The 18,347-nt window shown below is 30.6% G+C and overlaps 4 protein-coding genes across 4 annotated transcripts; 1 reads left to right on the top strand and 3 right to left on the bottom strand.

Annotated features, from left to right (window-relative positions):
* Nucleotides 1-8,633: 8,633 nt before the first annotated feature.
* Nucleotides 8,634-12,926, bottom strand: Tsp_11458 (ribonucleoside-diphosphate reductase large subunit). The gene is made up of 14 exons (XM_003372977.1): nt 12,909-12,926; nt 12,253-12,310; nt 11,983-12,071; nt 11,357-11,635; nt 11,185-11,284; nt 11,037-11,113; nt 10,731-10,958; nt 10,591-10,674; nt 10,285-10,526; nt 10,028-10,229; nt 9,801-9,953; nt 9,448-9,746; nt 9,240-9,375; nt 8,634-9,170 (listed from the first exon to the last, which is right to left on the bottom strand). Exons 1-14 carry the CDS (start codon nt 12,924-12,926, stop codon nt 8,634-8,636), a joined length of 2,502 nt encoding a protein of 833 aa, XP_003373025.1.
* A 246-nt stretch (nt 12,927-13,172) lies between these two features.
* Tsp_11457 (COP9 signalosome complex subunit 7b) lies at nt 13,173-13,898 on the top strand. Its single transcript, XM_003372976.1, has one exon. The coding sequence runs from the start codon at nt 13,173-13,175 to the stop codon at nt 13,896-13,898; it is 726 nt and encodes a 241-aa protein (XP_003373024.1).
* Nucleotides 13,899-14,312: 414 nt separating this feature from the next.
* Nucleotides 14,313-15,660, bottom strand: Tsp_11456 (conserved hypothetical protein). Its single transcript, XM_003372975.1, has 4 exons — nt 15,653-15,660; nt 15,254-15,305; nt 14,787-14,869; nt 14,313-14,550 (listed from the first exon to the last, which is right to left on the bottom strand). Exons 1-4 carry the CDS (start codon nt 15,658-15,660, stop codon nt 14,313-14,315), a joined length of 381 nt encoding a protein of 126 aa, XP_003373023.1.
* A 29-nt stretch (nt 15,661-15,689) lies between these two features.
* Tsp_11455 (hypothetical protein) lies at nt 15,690-17,465 on the bottom strand. The gene has a single exon (XM_003372974.1). It carries the CDS (start codon nt 17,463-17,465, stop codon nt 15,690-15,692), a length of 1,776 nt encoding a protein of 591 aa, XP_003373022.1.
* Between the last annotated feature and the right edge of the window lie 882 nt (nt 17,466-18,347).

The following is an 18,347-nucleotide window of genomic DNA, read 5'->3' as shown; positions in this document are numbered from 1 at the left end:
TGAAAATATTCAGCAGCTAGATGTAAGGTATTGGTAATGTTTTGCTAATTTGGTTAGAGCAAAATATAAATCTTGTAAACATGGTGCAAGCTTGATGAAACATAAGCTATATTTATATATAATATGTAGACATAATACATTTGTGCTCAATTTATCTAAAAAGACAATTTGAAAATACTATTAAAAAGTGACATTAATGATGTCATAAGTGATTAGATTCTAATAAATTTTTTTTGAAAAGCAATTTCAATATTACTTATGGAAATTTTGCTTGCTTCACTTCAAAAGACTTATAAATAGTATGTATAGTGCTTTAGTCATTTCAGAAAAATTCAAATGTTTTTATCTAATTTCATATTAAAGCAGTTAATAAAAATTTTGATAATACACTTAATTCAGCAATTTGAATTTACTTATTTAATTATGGTTAATTTTCATTTCATAAAAAGCAGTTGAATTTTTAAGAAGCGTTCAATAAAATATTTTCATTTTTATAAAATTATATCACACTTTATTAACATTAAATTGATATTAAAAGCATCACAGATTATGGCATATAAATTATGGACATTTTATGAGACTTTAAAGTATTAATGAAAGCATCAGTTAAACTAGCGAAACTAACAAACAATTGTGCAGTTGTTACTTTAATTTCTATTTCTGAATTTAAATTGTTATATTACTCTTTTTGCTACAAAATTGCAAATCCTTTAATATTTAATGATAAAAATTATTAAATATTAACCGTTTTGAAATCAACATTTATCTGGTATGTATAAAAAATAACTGATTAAATTTCTTTCTTTTCCACAGACAAGTTGTTTTGATTATTTTCTGCAAACGACTTGCTTACATTTCAGTAAACTTAGTCTGAAACATGCTGTTGGCGATCAGTCTGTGAATTTTTTGAAAAAACAAATAACGGCTGCCTAGCTGGTGTGTATACTGAGCTCAGTAGTAGTCTCAAAGCTGATCAAGTTGAAAATCAGAAATAAGAAAAGAATGGCCAACGTGTTACAGCTTTATCTTCATAAAATTGCAGACCACCTACGTTGGTTGTTTTACACAAATGCTAAGAAAGTATTTTTAATTAAAAAATAAAATGAGATAAAATTTCATATGTGAACTTATAAATTATATGACAGTTTAAAAAGGAAATTATGCAAGTTTGAAAAATAAGAAGAAAATGACTTTAATGAATTGAATAATTGTTGAAATTTTCAGTTGTGATATTTTTATTTTGATATTTGTTTAAAGTATGTGCTTATAGTAGAAATTTTCTAAGAATATATACCTAATGTTAATATTATTCCATGCTAGTCAAATTAAAATATTAATAAACTGAAAAAAGAAGAACAACTTCATAGCAATGTGCAATGTCATGCTCAATTTGGAGCAAATATCGAAAGAATTTTGTTAGCTGTTCATTTAATTTAAAATGAACTTGCACCAAATGTGTGTTGGTTTTAATTTTTCAAAATATGTAAAATTTGAAATTACAATGAAGTATTCAGCAATAATTTGTTGTAAAATTCAAAATTGCTACAGATGTGGTAGAAAAGAGAATGTTTGAATATTTGAAATAGGGAAAAAGAAATGGAGAAAAAAACCCCCCTCCCAAGAGTTTGTTATCAGCGTCGTGGGCGAGCATGTTGTTGCTGTTGGTGTTGTTGCAGTGCAATTTTCCGCAATTTCTGCAGAATTTGAAGAAAATGAAAGTTTGCATGCAATTTGAAAAAAAACAAAGCCAAAATCTCACAAGTTATCGCTTTTGAAAACGCAGATGCAGAAATTGAAAAGCGATACAATTTTCCTTCCCAATGCGCTGTGGAAGCATTTTTTCCGTTAACTTTCAAAGCATCGCTTTCATTTGCAATAAACAATAATAAGCAATTTGGCAGTATGTGTAAACATCCTGTGATGTAAACAGCAAAAACAAAGTCCTCCATGTAGAAAACGATACCACTATAAAAAGGATTGTTGTATTCTTTTGATCACTGTTGGCAGGCTAGTGAACAAAAATAACAATACAATGCAAAAGATGACATTCCAGTTGTTTAGTTTCAGTGGATTGAAAAAATAAATTTCCTATGCTTTTATGATTATGATTATTATTGTTGTTTTGTTGTAGCTGTTGTTAGCCACAATTCATTTTTTTCATGTACAGACAGCTTTTTACAATTGCATAAGTTTAGCGAATAATTTTTAAACGACGTTGACAGTTGCTTTTGTCAGATGATGATTTCAAGCAATGAGGTCAGACGAATCGTTCACTGCTTTGTAAGAGAAATGTGCATGTAGATGTTGACGGAAGTGACAAACAATTGACGTTAAGCTGACAGATGAGGAGAAGCCGGACAGTCCAACGCTGCCCTGCTTGCATTGCTGTTTGTTGTATTTTGCTGGTGACAGCTTGTTGCTTAAATCGTCGGAAGTGCGCCTTTAACCTGAAATGAACTTCCGAATCCGGCCTGCTCAGGTCGTCTGCTTCTATTGTGCGCATACTTATGCTTATGCGTGATGCGGTGAGTTTCGGAGAAAATTGCCCGACCACACTGCACTGAATTAAGGATCAACCTCATGGCGGCATTTAATAACTACCGTCACGATGATTATGTGCATCAAGTGGAGCGCGACGGCGTTTTTCCGTTCATCATCCAAAATTACGACCTCTACCATAGGCTTTTACTTGAAATTTTACAACATGCAAAGATAATAATAATAATAATAATATCACACACAACCTACTCGAATAAAACATCCCAAGTGCAAAATTTTGAAGCAACTCTTATTTTGAACAATTTTATCTGATAGCCAATCTTTACATTACAAATACCAGTGTCATCTTCCTTGTTGTTTCCAATGTTTTTTTTCTGTTGTATTTATATTTATTTTTCCGCATTTAATAAAACGGGAAATGTAATTTTTTCTGGCAAACAATTGAAGACTGACAGAAAGATTTTTCCGCAAAAATCAATTATGTAAAAATTTTCAATTGAAGCTGCTTTTCCTTTTTATTTGAAATTCAACTTCAAAATTGTAAGGGAAAATTTTTCAAATTTAATGATCAATTGATTAAATTTTAATTTTTCTTCAAACAAAATAAAGATTGCATAACGTTACAACTTTATCGTCTAATCCTTTTTATAACTTAATCTCATGTTAAATGATGCAAAAATTTTATTGGAATATTTGTTTAAAAAAAATTCAATTTAAAACTTCACTGCTACATGGCAATTTGAAAATTAACAGCAGTATAATTTTCAAATTTAACATTCACTGATACGCATGAGATAATTTGACCACCAGAAAACTTGACCAGTGCAATTAATCTTTATTTAAAAGCACATTTTGATACCTTTAATTTATCTACATATTCCTGCTTTACATTTGAATCAGTTGCGCATGACAAAATGATTATTCACATTTTGTATTAATTATTGTAAATCACTTTTAATTATCAAAATTCATAATCCAAATATGAATTTTTGATAAATAAATTATTTATGGAATTAAAGTTATTTTCAATTATTTATTGATCACAACAATGAAAATATTAAGGCAAAAAACAAGCATTTTAATTTGTCAAACATAATTTGGTATACATTCCTTGAAACTGATTGTCTGATAATTTTCAGTTATTCACTTCACTCATAAAATAGCTTCACTTACACAAGAAAAAAATTATTAATTAATTTCAAAGAAATACTTGCTTTATTATTTACTTTTGAAATTAACATAAAAAAGTTACACATTAAAAGAACGTATTTTCAATGATAAGCTGTACTGCACAAGTTTCACTGGTTTAGTAGTCAGTGCATATCAGATTTCAATCACTCACTATTAAAGACTTAAAGCTGTGCTTCAGTAAAAAAAATTTTCTTTTATTAAATTTATTAAAATTAACAATTTCAGATGGAAACATTTCAAAACAAAATTAAAAACAGTCTGTATATTCCATTCGGAATCAGTAAAAATTTGTAGTTTGTTCAAATAGAGCTTTAAACGTGAATAATTCTTTTTTTCAAATTTAAATATTCCCTAAATTTCAATTGTAAACTTTAAGAAATTTATTTTGATGTATAAAACAAATACGGAATAGCATATAAATTATAATAGATAAAAAATTAATATGAATTATATCTATTCCGTTGAATAAAAAGTCTAACATTTACAACGATGGTAAAATCTTTTCATTTTTAATTATTTCAAAGCAGAGTTTTTTCTGCTGTTTCTGAATGAGCAAAATTATAATTTAACAGGAACACGAGACACTGGTTAGACACGTGCTTATTTAATAATAGATCATAAGCGCAGGTAGAACTGTACCTTTGCAATAACAATGAATTTTAGAATATTTTACGTGCAGAACTTGCAGTCTGAGTTTTGGTTGAGTAACTGGCTTTTAAAAATAAAACTAGCCATCCATAAATACTGTGAAAAGATCTGCCAACTAAGCTTACGGTAATTTGAGAATAGAACAGTCTTGAACATCATCAGCCAAGCAAATTGGAGCGCACAGCTATTGTAAAGCGATTCTATTGTAAAGCTTCCGCAAGCTGACAATGCCGAAGCAAATGGGTAAGATTCATTGCTAATTATTTTTGCATCAAGGTTGAACGATGAAGCAATGAGCAATTTGAAAAGCGTTACGTTAGTGAACGTTGCATGCTCTGCGTGACAAAGAGGCTAAAGCATGCAGAAGTAAGCTGGTTGTACAAAGTTGTTTGTTGCAAATTCACCAAGCTAAAATGTAGAACATTAAACTAGCTTTAACAAGCCAAGTCAGGAAAATCATATTATCAAATGAACAAGCATTTACAAAGCATAAAAAGCAAGACCACTTTTAGAAATGTTTTTGCCAACCTATTTTAGAAAAACTTTTAATGTGGGCTTTTACAATCTGCAGAAAATCGCTGACCATTTTATATTATCACTTAAATGGAAAATTTATTGTAAAATCTTCCATTTGTTGAAAGTACAAAATTTTCATACTGTAAAAATCGTCACTTGGAATTTATTTCAAATAAGAAAATTTTCCTTGCTCATTTTTAAATAAAAGTGTCTTTTTAATGAGCATCAGAATTTAAAATGCATCCATCTTTCACATTTAAAAATAAATAAATATACTTATGATTATAGTTGATAATATTTCTATATAGTTCTATTTCAAATTTTGGTATTATTGAAAAAATTTCCACTCTAAAACATTGCAGCTTACATTTAAACAATATTTAAAATGATAAAATAGAGAATATTTATTTTATTCATTTTATCAGAAAAAACTTTTACAACAAATTGGAATTTTTTTTTACTCTGAAAACCTTTCTAAAGATTTAAAATTGCAAAAATGCTATTTATTGCATCATCAATTTACAGCTAATGCAACAATAATTATATATACATAATGTAATGTTGAATACTTTATTTTCAACTAAATATTTAAATTTTGAAATAAAAAGTGATCACATTTCCATTATAATAATGCCAGAAATGATGGATTTCAGAAAAAAGTTGCTATTTAATGTATATAGATAATATATATTAGTGCATTTTAATTTAAAAAATTTATTTATTTTTAACTCAGTCATAACATGACTTTATTTTTATGAAGTGCAGCATTTTAATAAAAAATTTGAGAAATAATATAAAGTACGTGCACTGCACTGCAATCACAAGCAGTGATGTATAACATATGTAGACATATCCCTTTTCGTATATGCTTTAAGTTGGTTTAAAAATTAATTTTATCAGAAAATCTCATTAATTCATACATTATGCACATTGTCTAACTAAGCATAATTCCATATATTCCATTTGTTATTAAATTTTAGACAAAAATCTTTTAGACATGTAGTTAGGCTTTCAAATTTTTAATCAAAACAATTCCAAACTTAATGCTGTCAAATTTGCATCAGCACTAGCTTTTATTTGTGAAAAAAATTTATTTCAGACAAAAAAAACCTATTAAAATTTATGACTGTACTTTTGTATAAGATCAAAAGCAATTATCTGTTATTCAAGTTTCCTTTGTTGAAAGTGTTTTAAATTGAATTTTTACATCTTTTACATTGTTTACACTAAACCAATCTATAAACTGTATGTACTGTTTGAAATAAAATTTTACATCATTGTAGAATAAAATGAAATCGATAGTAGTATATTTTAAATGAAAATGAAAGTAAAGCAAGTAAGTCATATTTATGGAACAATTGAATACATTTGTTGAAAATTATTTTCAGCAATTTCTCAAGTAGTAAATATTGAAATATTTGGATGAAATAATTTTTTTGTTTAAAGTGATCGGTGTAATAAAATCAAAAGAAACAATGGTAATGATGTACAACAGCTGTTGCGCATTTTATTTTACCATAATTGCTGTTCAAAGAAACAATTACGACAGCCATATATTAGAAATTTTATTTATTTATTTGTTTTCTTTTTATAAAAGCAAAAAGTTTTCCTTAAAACTGAATATTAACAATAATTCAAAATGATTGAAATTTAAATAAATGCGGATAAGAAAAAGAAATACGATTTCTACTTACGATTAAAATAGATATTTTCAGCCAAGTGAGCTAATCGAAGAATAATCGGCATCTACATAATATGCAATGCATCTATGGATTATTTGTGAATATTGAAGGCGGATTTTTGAATTTGAAAATTTTGGCAATAATAAATGTGACAAGAAAAAAGAAAATGCAAAGTTGAAAAGCAGCATGATCATCCGTACGTGAGAGATGATGAATATGCAAAATTATAGAAGAAGATTATTATTTTTGATATTGTAAAATTTGGCTTGTCGTTCACGTAAGCGCATCATTGGAAGTACTGTCGGCGACAGTTGTGTAAGATGTAAATAAGAGCGTCGGCTTGGAGAATAGAAATGCTAAGACGGAAGCAAAAAATTTACTTTGTCGGCGTCGTCTTTTTCTTATTTTCCTTAAGCATAAAATTGAAGCATGAAAGCGATTATGCAAACAAAAAGATATTCACCGTTACAATGCTTTATCGTCATGTAAAATGGGAAGAAACACAGAGCTGGTGGTGGCAATGTTTGCCTATCAAGCAAGACGACAAGAAAGATTCTTTCATAGCACAAATCATTAATCAGTTATTGCTTCAAAGTCGGCTTGTTTGAAGATGTCGTCGGCCTTGCTTTTGCAATGCTAACGTTTCTCTAGTCGAGTTGAAAACTTTATCCACAAATCAAATCATCAAAATCAAATGAATATTGTATGTCAATTTTGATATAAATTTACTTTTAAATTTCAAAGTATTTAATTTATTATTAATTTTGCATATTTTTTCATTCAATAACCACAACAACAGTTGTTGTTCGTTCAAAGCGTTGCATTGTGCAATTTTCTTTTATAAATTCATCAATCACTTAATACTAATAAATTATTGCATATGAAGCATTTTTTCCAATGCTGCTGTTGCTCAAGTTAAAATACAATAATTTTCATCATGATGAACCGTATTCGTTGTGTTCATTGTTCTCTTTACTGATGATGATGATGCATTATAATTTAAATTTATAAATAAAAAGTAAAACGCATGCTTGTGTAATTAAAAATAAATGACATATCACTCCGTTAACTTTGAAATAATCAAACTGGAAAATTATGCAATTCAATTACTGGGTGGATCTGTTTTGCACTTTGTATTATTTTTGTAAATTATTTTGAAAAAAATATTGCACGGCAAACAACTTTGGAAATATTTTTGTAGACATCACAAAATAAATACGATTACTTATGCTACGTATGTGTACTGCTTTTCATGTAAGCAGCTGTCCGACTTGGGCGGCCGCACCACCCCCCCCCTCACATTAGGAAACCTTTTATGCAACTCTCACTATGTCCATTCCCTGGATACCAAATAAATCTTCTGGAAACTATATCCGTCCCCCCCCTATAAATTAGACGTATCAACGCCCCTTTATACAAGCATGCATTTTTTAAAAAATGCTTTAAAAAAACAAAAACATTGAAGTTGGATGGCATCGACTTTGAAAAGTATTGAATCGAGTGATCAAAAGAAAAAAACAGCCATGAATGCAATGTTCAGCTTTGTTATATTGTTAATTAAATTTCATCTAAGCATGCAGTAAAAGCATCAATTGCTTTACATTACACTGTGCATTAATAAAGTAGTGTATATGGAATAATAGCAGTAAAAAAAACTGCTGATGTTAATTTGAAAAATTTTCTTCATTCAACCATTTCACCGCAAAAATATTCTCAATTCTGATAATTTTACTGTGTCATTTAAGTAAATAAATTTTTAAATTCAAAAATATCATTTCAATAGCAATACACTTACTTGAATTGAACAGCTGATAATTTGCGTACGTGTGGAAATATTAAAATGTATTTCGGATCTGACAAAAAAAATTGCCAAGCAAATAAAACAGCTAACAACAATTGCTCGTTTTCAAACAATAAAAAAATTATCTGTTTCCTTATTATTTAAAAAAGAAAAAAAACGGGGCGGATTCGAGATATATATATTTTCGTACAAAGTGGAATTTAACAACAAAAAAATTTTTTTCACCTAAAATGTTATTTTTTTAATGTGCATTTTACAAAAATGTCGTCGTTGGGTTGATAAAACAGATTACATATTCAAGAGCTGCAAAGCATGCATTCGTTGCCGTTTTCCAAACGACACTGCTGCAAAAGTGCGTTGACATTGTTGGACCAATTGTCACCGGATGTGGGAAATTTTCTACTTTTATCAACATATCCACCATTGGGGCGTTGTCCTTCTTCTTCCTCTTTTGTTTTCTTCTGCTTCAACGCCAGTTTGTCCACGGTGAATTGAATAGCCGTCACTGCCGGCTTGGTTCTCAAATAGTACATCCCAGTTTTCAGACCCTTCTTCCAGCCGTAGAAATGCATTGATGTCAATTTAGCATAATTCGGCTCGGCTATGTGAATATTCAACGACTGGGATTGGTCAATGAATGCTCCCCTTTCGGCGGCCATGTCTATGACGCATTTTTGGGAAATTTCCCAAACCGTCTTGTACAATTCACGTATCTCAGCCGGTATTGATTCGATCGACTGAATGGAACCTTTGTTGGCGATGATTTCATTTTTAAGCGATTCATCCCAAAGACCCAATTCGACCAAATCTTTCATCAAATGATGATTGACAATCTTAAAAAATATTACATTCACGCAACTTATTGAACACAGACATCAAAATATGGAAATAAACTTTGTTACTTGAAATTCTCCCGATAGCACACGACGAGTATAGACATTCGACGTGTACGCTTCTACTGATTCATTGTTGCCCAAAATTTGCGCTGTCGATGCAGTCGGCATTGGAGCCAACAACAACGAATTTCTCAGACCATACCTTTAAAAATAGAAATTAAAAAAATTTTCATTCAATTTCAAATATTCAATTCAAAACTGACCAACAACTTACTTTTCAATGCGACATTTCAACGATTCCCAATCCCACAAATCCGTAGGCTGAACATTCCACATGTCATATTGAAGAATACCCTTACTAGCTGGTGAGCCTTGATAAGTCTCGTATGGACCAAACTGTTTTGCCAAATCGCAACTGCTTTCTAACGCAGCATAATAGATGGTTTCAAAAATTTTCTTATTCAACAATCTAGCTTCTTCGGATTCAAACGGATATCGCATCAAAATGAAAGCATCCGCCAATCCTTGCACACCAATACCAATTGGTCGATGACGTTTGTTAGACTTTTCTGCCTGAAAAGGATCCAGTTCTATCAACAAGAAACAAACTATCCTTAGCATTTATACCACTGCTACTGGATAATAATTTCGATCGATTATTTTATTCAGATTTACAGTTACAACTTTGGTCACTTCTGCTAACTTTGCAAAATCAAACTCTCGCTTGGCAACGTTGACAAATTTGTTGAGAGCAATTGAAGCCAAATTGCAGACAGACGTCTGTAAATAAAATTTAACAAATTATAATTATTACTGTCCGCTAGCTGGTAGTGATAGATGAGTGGTGTACAGACCTCATCGGGTGAGGAATATTGAACAATTTCTGTGCACAGGTTTGAACATTTTATAGTACCCAGATTTTGCTGATTCGATTTTCTATTGCACGCATCTTTGTAGACCATAAACGGCGTGCCGGTTTCAATTTGAGACTCAATAATTGCGTACCACAATTGTTGCGCTTTTATGCGTCTCTTATGCTTGCCTTGTGCTTCGTACCTGAATTCATCATATACTGCAATACATTGCAATTGAAATTTTCAGTGCAAATTACTTTTCGTATAATTTTTCAAACTCATCGCCCCACAAATCCGCCAATCCAGGACATTCGTGAGGGCACATCAGTGACCAATCTCCGTCGGCTTCAATGCGCTTCATGAATAGATCAGGTATCCAGAGGGCGTAAAACAAATCTCGCGCTCGGTTTTCTTCGACGCCTGTGTTCTTTTTCGCGTCAAGAAAATCAAATATGTCTGCGTGCCAAGGTTCCAAATAGACCGCAAACGCCCCAGGTCTCTGCAATCAACCACCAAGCAATATATGAATAAATTGAAAAATGCATTTTCTTTTCTAATTTTACCTTATTTCCACCCTGGTCCACATAACGAGCGGTGTTGTTGAAAACACGTAACATCGGCAACAATCCGTTGGAATATCCGTTTGTCTTAAAAATAAAATTGTTTACAATCAGTATATTGATAAGAAAGAAGAAAGCAATACCCCAGCAATGTATGTGCCTGAGGCTCGAATGCAATGGACATTCAAACCTATGCCACCGGCACTTTTCGATATAATCGCACATTCTTTCAATGTGTCGTATATGCCTTCGATGCTGTCTGATTTCATTGTGATCAGAAAACAACTGCTCAACTGCGGCCTGCATGTACCAGCATTGAACAGCGTAGGCGAAGCGTGTGTGAACCATTTTTCTGACATCAAATTATAAGTCTACAAGTTGTACAAGTTCTATTAGAAAATCAATGCACAATTCGTATAATTGAACGTAAATCAATATAGCTGCATTACTTCTATCGCTGCGTCGATGTCATCTTCGTGAATGCCAATTGCAACACGCATTAGCAAATGTTGAGGACGCTCTGCGACTGAAAAGTTATTCAAAAAAGAAAACATTTTACTACTTGAAATGATAATTTTGTTTTTTGCATACAAATACCTTTTCCGTTGATTTTCAACAAATAAGATTTTTCCAATGTTTTGAAACCGAAATATGAATAACTGAAATCTCGATCGTATACAATTGTAGAATTTAGACGCTAAAAATAAGCACATACAAAACTATATATAGAAATGACGAAACTACACTTGTAAAATTTATTCCATTGTACCTGAGAATTGGCCTGTATTATTTGGTGTACTTTGGGAGAAATCATCGGCGAATGTTTGTTCGTGTTGGGATTGATCCACTGGTATAAATCATCAATCACATCGCTGAAAACTTTTTTCGTTTCTTTGTGCAAATTGCTGACGGCTATGCGTGCGGCCAATGTCGCATAGTCCGGATGTTTTGTAGTCATTGTGGCGGAAATTTCAGCGGCCAAATTGTCCAATTCGACAGTTGTGACACCTTGATACAGGCCGGCAATGACTTTTTGAGAAATTAATATCTGAAACATATTCATCAATTTAAATTGCAAACAGCTGTTCGAAACATTTCGACCACTGGTTCACTTGATGGCTAACAAATGTTACTCCTCACTTTCCCTGACCTTGAAATCAATTTCACTACTTTGTTTTCAAATATGAAATGTACAATGACATTTCAAGGAAATAAAAAACAAACAGAAACTGCACAACAGTAATCATCAAAACACTTTTAATCGTCAATATTACTTTCATTTTATTTATATTAAAATTCAATTTTGTAATATTATTTATTTTATTACAAAACTGAGACTCCTGTGAAATAAAACTGATGCATCACATGTTGAATAACCAAAAAGCATATACTTACTGGTTCAATATGTTCCATATTTAAGCCATAACAAAGCTTTTTTATTCGGGAAGTAATTTTATCAAAATGCACAGCTTCTCTACGACCATCTTAAATAAAAATAATTATTTCAAATTTCAATTTCATAATCCTTTATAGAATATTTATAATAAAAAATCGATTCAGTACCTCTTTTAACGACGTACATGCTTGGTTGTGATAAAAGTTATAAAATAGTATAACAAGCAGTTGGTAAAATTTTCAAATGTCAAAAGACAACGTTGCAACAACGAGCAAAGAAAGCAATAATGACTAGTGAAAAGGCGCCAGGCATTACAGTAATATGATTCTCAAACATTAATTTTGACACAGATTGAAAAGTAGAGAATCAAAAAAGAAATGCACAAAAAGAATAAATTGAGCAAAATTTTGAATTAAAAATAAAAATTATTAGTTTTTATTTAAAAGTAACCAAACTTATTCAAATATTTATTACATTTGCAAAATTACAAAAGTTATCATAATTTTTTGAATCTAGAAAACATAATAAATAAAAGATGCACATTAAACTTTAAAAAAATTATACTGATAATTTTTGACATAATAAAAATCAATTCAATCAATCAATCATAATGCAATCCATAAATGCAAATTAATGTTGCATGATTTGCAATTGTATTGGTATATAATTTAAAAATCTGATTTTAGAAAAATTAATTGACATTAGAAAGGCAATTAAACTAAGATTAAGAAACATCAGAAGTATTGCGTGTAAGCAAAATTTGTAAAATAATAATTTTATGAAATTATGTAAATCATATATTACTATACTTAATGAATATTCACTTTCTATGATTCAAAAGTTTTTCATCTTACTAAAAAGAACTGCCCAAATTTACTGGACAGTTCGAACTTATGTTTTCAACTTACTAAATTTTCCCAATTACTGTAGTGGTGAACAACATTCTTAAACTGGTACTTGGAGCGTTAGTTATTTTTAGCAGTGGTTATTTTGGCTTATATATTTTTGAATGTAATTTTATTTGTTTATAAAATTTACACTTAAAAATAAACACTGACAATGAATAATCGGATGTATATTTATGTATCTATTTAGTATTTTCTTAACATTGTTTTTTAATTCTGCATTTGTCGTTTTATTGTTCGTTGTACGATTGATTTATTTATCTTCTTTAAGATTGATTTCAATCATGGGCAATGCATATCCAAATTTCAGCAAACACGATTCAGTTGAACGATCTTCAAATTCTATTTTGAAAAATTATTTAAAAAGAGCTACTGATGCAACGGCAGAAGAATTGACTGCAATCATAATGGAAGTGGTGAATGAACCGGATCTGTTTCATTTTGGTGAATTGCTAGATTTGCCAAACGTACAAATTATTCGAGACGATGCTAAATTGAGCAAGTATTATTCACTTCTTGAAATATTTGCTTTTGGTACATATGCAGATTATGTTGCGAAAAAAGAGCATCTACCAAAGTTTACCGATTGTATGCTTGAGAAAATTCGACTGCTTAGTCTGATTTCATTGACTTCAGGAATTAATACAATTTCATACGATATTTTACTAGAGAAACTTGAACTGCAAAGTTTTACAGAGCTTGAAAATCTGATTATTTCCGCTTTTTATAAAAATTTGATCATGGGACGCATGGATTCAAGTAACAAAACGTTGTGTGTATCTTACGCAGTTTCCAGAGATCTTCGACGTGAAGATATTCCTGTTTTGATAGAGAAAATGAAAACGTGGTCTGGACAATGCCAATATTTTTACGACAATGTCATCGACGAAGCGGACAAGGTGGATGCGTTAAAGCCTTGCCGTTTTGAAGCAATACACAAAATTTTTGAGAAAATTCAGAAACTGGAAAATGACAATGATGGCGAAGAGCAGAAGTCAGCTGACCAATAATTCAAAAATGTCGTCTGTATTTGACTTTTTAATTGATGGAAACATCATTGGCATCTTCCTATTATATTAAAAAAAAGGTCGGAAATTATGGCAGTCTTTTTTCAGTTTCAAATGCTATTTATTTTTTTTCTCAATTGCAACATATTAAGATAAATAAAGGAATGTTTTATTTTCATTTTTTTATAAAAAGAATACACAGAAAAGACGAAAATGTTTATTTCAAAGCAATATTTTGACAAAAGAAAAATAAAATATTCACAAATACCAGGCACTCGGGATTCTCACGATTCGATAAAATTCGACAAAGTTTTGATCATAATTGCTAGAAAAGCGAACAATTTTTAAGCTTCTATTCAATTAACCTTATGATATAGTGAAATTTCAAAAATTAATCTGTAGAAACGTCTCAAAATGCTAACCTTCGCAGTCGTAGATTTGCAAAAGCAAGATTTCCATATATAACACTGATGCTAAGTCTTCGCTTATTGGCAGGCCGGCATTCATTATTTCTTCTTCGGTAATCGTCAGCAATACGCTTCCAGTATAGTTCAACTTCTGGCATATTTCATTGGCACAAAATCCAAAGCCAATCGAAGTCAACCAATAACCCAAATCAATGTGATTCCAGTGGCTCAGCGGTTTGTTCAATATTCTTAAAAACAAATTTTTTTTCTTAATTAAAAGTTTCAACAAAATCAAACACAACTGCTAAAGGTCTTATTAAAATTCAAGCTTTAAATTATCTTTATGAAAGCAATAAATTTTAAAATACACTTGAAGCTCTGCGATGATAGCTCAGCGGAATTCATCAAATATAAAATTTTATCAAAATCTATGGAATTTTAAAACCATTCGAACATGGTGTGAAAAGCCAAGCAAAACACAGACCTTCGACGATGCTCAGCAATTTCGAGTGCGCACAAAGAATCACTTGCATTCATTTCTGACTGGCCCAATTGCCCTAAATATAGCTACAAAACTCAACGTACTTAAAAAATAAATATACCCAAAATATTAAAACTATTTTCAAAACAGGGAACACTGTAATTTTCAATTGAAAGTCAAGTTAAAATAATATCAGACATCATTTTCACACCACATTACAGATATTTTAGCACTGTATATTTCTTTTCAAAAATTAATTTTTAAAAATTATTAATTATTTTTTTAATTATTTGTAATTTTCTGAAAGCTAACTTATACAGTATGACAATGGTTTATCAAAGATGTTTCATTCGTGAACGTAATGTTCATTTACATAACTGATCAGTGATTATTATTACAATGAGAAATATATTTCTTGCTATTCAGTGCACTTATTGAACTTTTTATATTATTACATTATTTGCGATAACCTTCGCATAATCTTGGTCATTGATCACGTAATAATTTTGAAAATGTTCAGGTCTAATTTATTCCTACAGATTTTTTTAATTTGTGATGTCTACTGGTGTAGCATGATGCAGAAAATGCATATTCCTTTACAGAAATGTTCATTATATAATTTATTTATTCAACAAATAGATGCTACGAAATAAATCTTTTAAATGATGTTAATTTTTAATTATTAAAATTCACAACAACAAACTACAAAATGAATAAAAAAAAATAATAGACAACAAAGTAAAAATGTTTTAGAAAATTTTATTTATAAAATTCAAATCTCGATCTGAAACGTACAATACTGATAGCAGAACGGTTGGTTACAACACATAAACCTAAATTCAAACATATTCCTGAAAATGCATACATACATCCACATATTTATAAATACACCATTACATAAGATAATTACTCGGGTATATTGGATAAAGTGTGGTCCAATACGTGGTCCAACAAATGCAATCGCACCGCTGCCGGTCTGAGTTCACTGAGTGCATATGAAGTTTCAGCTTCGGAATAATTTAGCGCAGCTTCTAAGTTTAACAGCTCTTCGGCCACAACATTTTTCAAACGCAACAAAAAGTTAATTTTCACTCGCTTCAACAAATCCACATCCAATTTGCCATTCATTGCCAATACGTCGTAAAAGCTGACCACCTCCAAAAGTCGAATAAAATTTTCGTTAACATATTTCACATCTTTCGCCGAAGGAAAAACGGTAACAATTTTCAAAATTTCAAGCAAATGTGGAGCAGGATTTAATGGGTCATCCAAAGGCATCTCTTTTTGAAAGCTTTTCAATAAACTGCGACGATACTTATTCAACAGATAGCCAACTGTAGCAGACACATCGTTCGGTAACACAGTAAGGCAGTTTTCAAGAGACATCAAGAAACGAAAAATCATTACACGTCCATCGTAATTGAACAAATTGTAAAATTTTTCAAAAACAGACACGCAGTAGTTCACATCAGTGCAAAATGTAGAGGATGCGAACAAGTAAAATTTCTCTATCACCTGTGAAATATGGAAATCTGTGAAAAATTCACAGTCGAATGTTCCTTCTTCGAATTTCATGAACCACCATTGTAAAGCACGAAATCCCAATTGCTGCGAAGACGCATCCCCCAATGGCACAATTTGCACGATGTACTGCAAACAACGGACAAACATGTACTTTGTACTGTAGACATGAACAATCTGATCAAATAAGTTTTCAAAACCGCAATAAAATGCAAAATAAATTCCAACTGTTGAACCGGATATCACAACATTTAAATCATCTTCATTTTCTTTAAAATGTAAAAACAATCTGTTTGTTTGGAAACAATAAATCAGCTGCATGAAATCACCATCAATCAACTCTGTTATGCGCGATATGCAATCATTAATAAGAGTACAAGACATTCCATTGCAGTCTCTAACAGATAGAACGTTGCTATCAGAAAGGTTTTCCAAAGTTAACGTCTCTGTCAATAATTCTAACATATGTAGAAAAAATGCAAGCAGGTCAAGTTTGTATTGCGAAAAATTTGTTCTTGTATCACAGCTAAACGGCTCTGCTTCAAATCCTTGCTTCAACAGAGAGACAACAGAAATAATCACACCCAGTAACTTCGTGGAATGTGAGAGAAACGCACAATTATCCTCCCAATCTCGATAATCTTTTGTCCATGTTGAAATCACGTCTGCAGCTTTAATTAAGCAGACCATAACTGCGTAATTGATCAAGTATTCATTATTTTCACATAAATAATTTGTTGCAGTAGAGCACACGAACTTGAATAAATGTTCGTGAATGGGCAGAAAATATTGAGGATCCGCTTCCGAAGAAAACATATTACGAATTATATCTAGCATGGACATGAAAACTTCTTCAGACATACAGTCAATAGCAATGCATTCAATTATTTGAAAAAATATTTCCAATGTCGATTCTGGTCGTGAACGGAATTTCGGCATAAAATGTTCTGCAAAATAAAGCATGACATCTTTAAATTGCTCCTGAAGAAGTCCCTTTCCATAAGGTGTTCGCAGTATATCTAGCAGTGCAGTCAGCTGAGTCGAATTATCAACATCAAGCAAGTTACACAGACTGTCAGGATCCAGATCTAATTCTTCTTCATCCGTAAGCATTTCCTCACCGGGAAATGGAAGAAATAAATCATTTTCAACATAACGCATATCGATGAGAAAGAAATTATCCAATTTAGAATTACCTTTTCGACGAACGTATTTGTAATTGATGGAGTTTAAAGTTTATTATATTTCAATAAAGAATACTATAATGCACACAAACTATAATTGAATACCACGCAACAGCACTAGACAAAATACAGTAATTATAATAAGTAGATTTGCAAGTAATTTGAAAAAATTTTTTGAAATTCATTATGAATGCAAATTTTGAAATATATTTAATTTCATTATATTTAAATTTATTAAATTTTCAATGCAAATTCCACATAAATGTAATGATTACTGCTTTCACATTAACATCATTTAAAATGCTTCATATCGCAAACTGTTTAGTGAAGTAATTATTTTAAATTTTAACAAAAAAACAACAGGTTTAAAAAAGCTTAATTTTTATTTAATAATTACAGTAAAAAAGGATTTTCCATTAACATTTACTTGAAATAATCGTTTTACTGCTTTTTCTCCAAATGACAGTAATTTTCATCTGTGAAAATTAAGTACAGTTATCATATACTATACTATATCATATACTATAAATACGCAGCTTTTGCTTTGTTGGGTTGTTAAAATATTCTTTTCATTATTCATAGCATAAAATTTTAATAAAGCACAATGATTTTTTTGAAATTCATCATTTTTTTTCTTTATCAGCTATGTGTTCAAATAATCAAGTCTTTTTTTCTCGGGATGGTGGATTGCGGGACAAATTTTCACGGTCTAATTTTACTGGTCGTTGAACTCGCTATTTCATTGGACCATCAATTCGTCGTCTTATTAGTTTTCCTTATTTAATTGCTCATTGATCAAACTTTTCAGTTGTGATTAGCTGTAAATATTCTTCATTTCATTGGTTCCAAATTTTCCATT

The sequence above is a fragment of the Trichinella spiralis genome (assembly GCF_000181795.1).
Source record: "Trichinella spiralis strain ISS 195 chromosome Unknown Scfld7, whole genome shotgun sequence".
NCBI lineage: Eukaryota > Metazoa > Nematoda > Enoplea > Trichinellida > Trichinellidae > Trichinella > Trichinella spiralis.
This window is presented reverse-complemented; position numbering and strand designations above follow the sequence as displayed.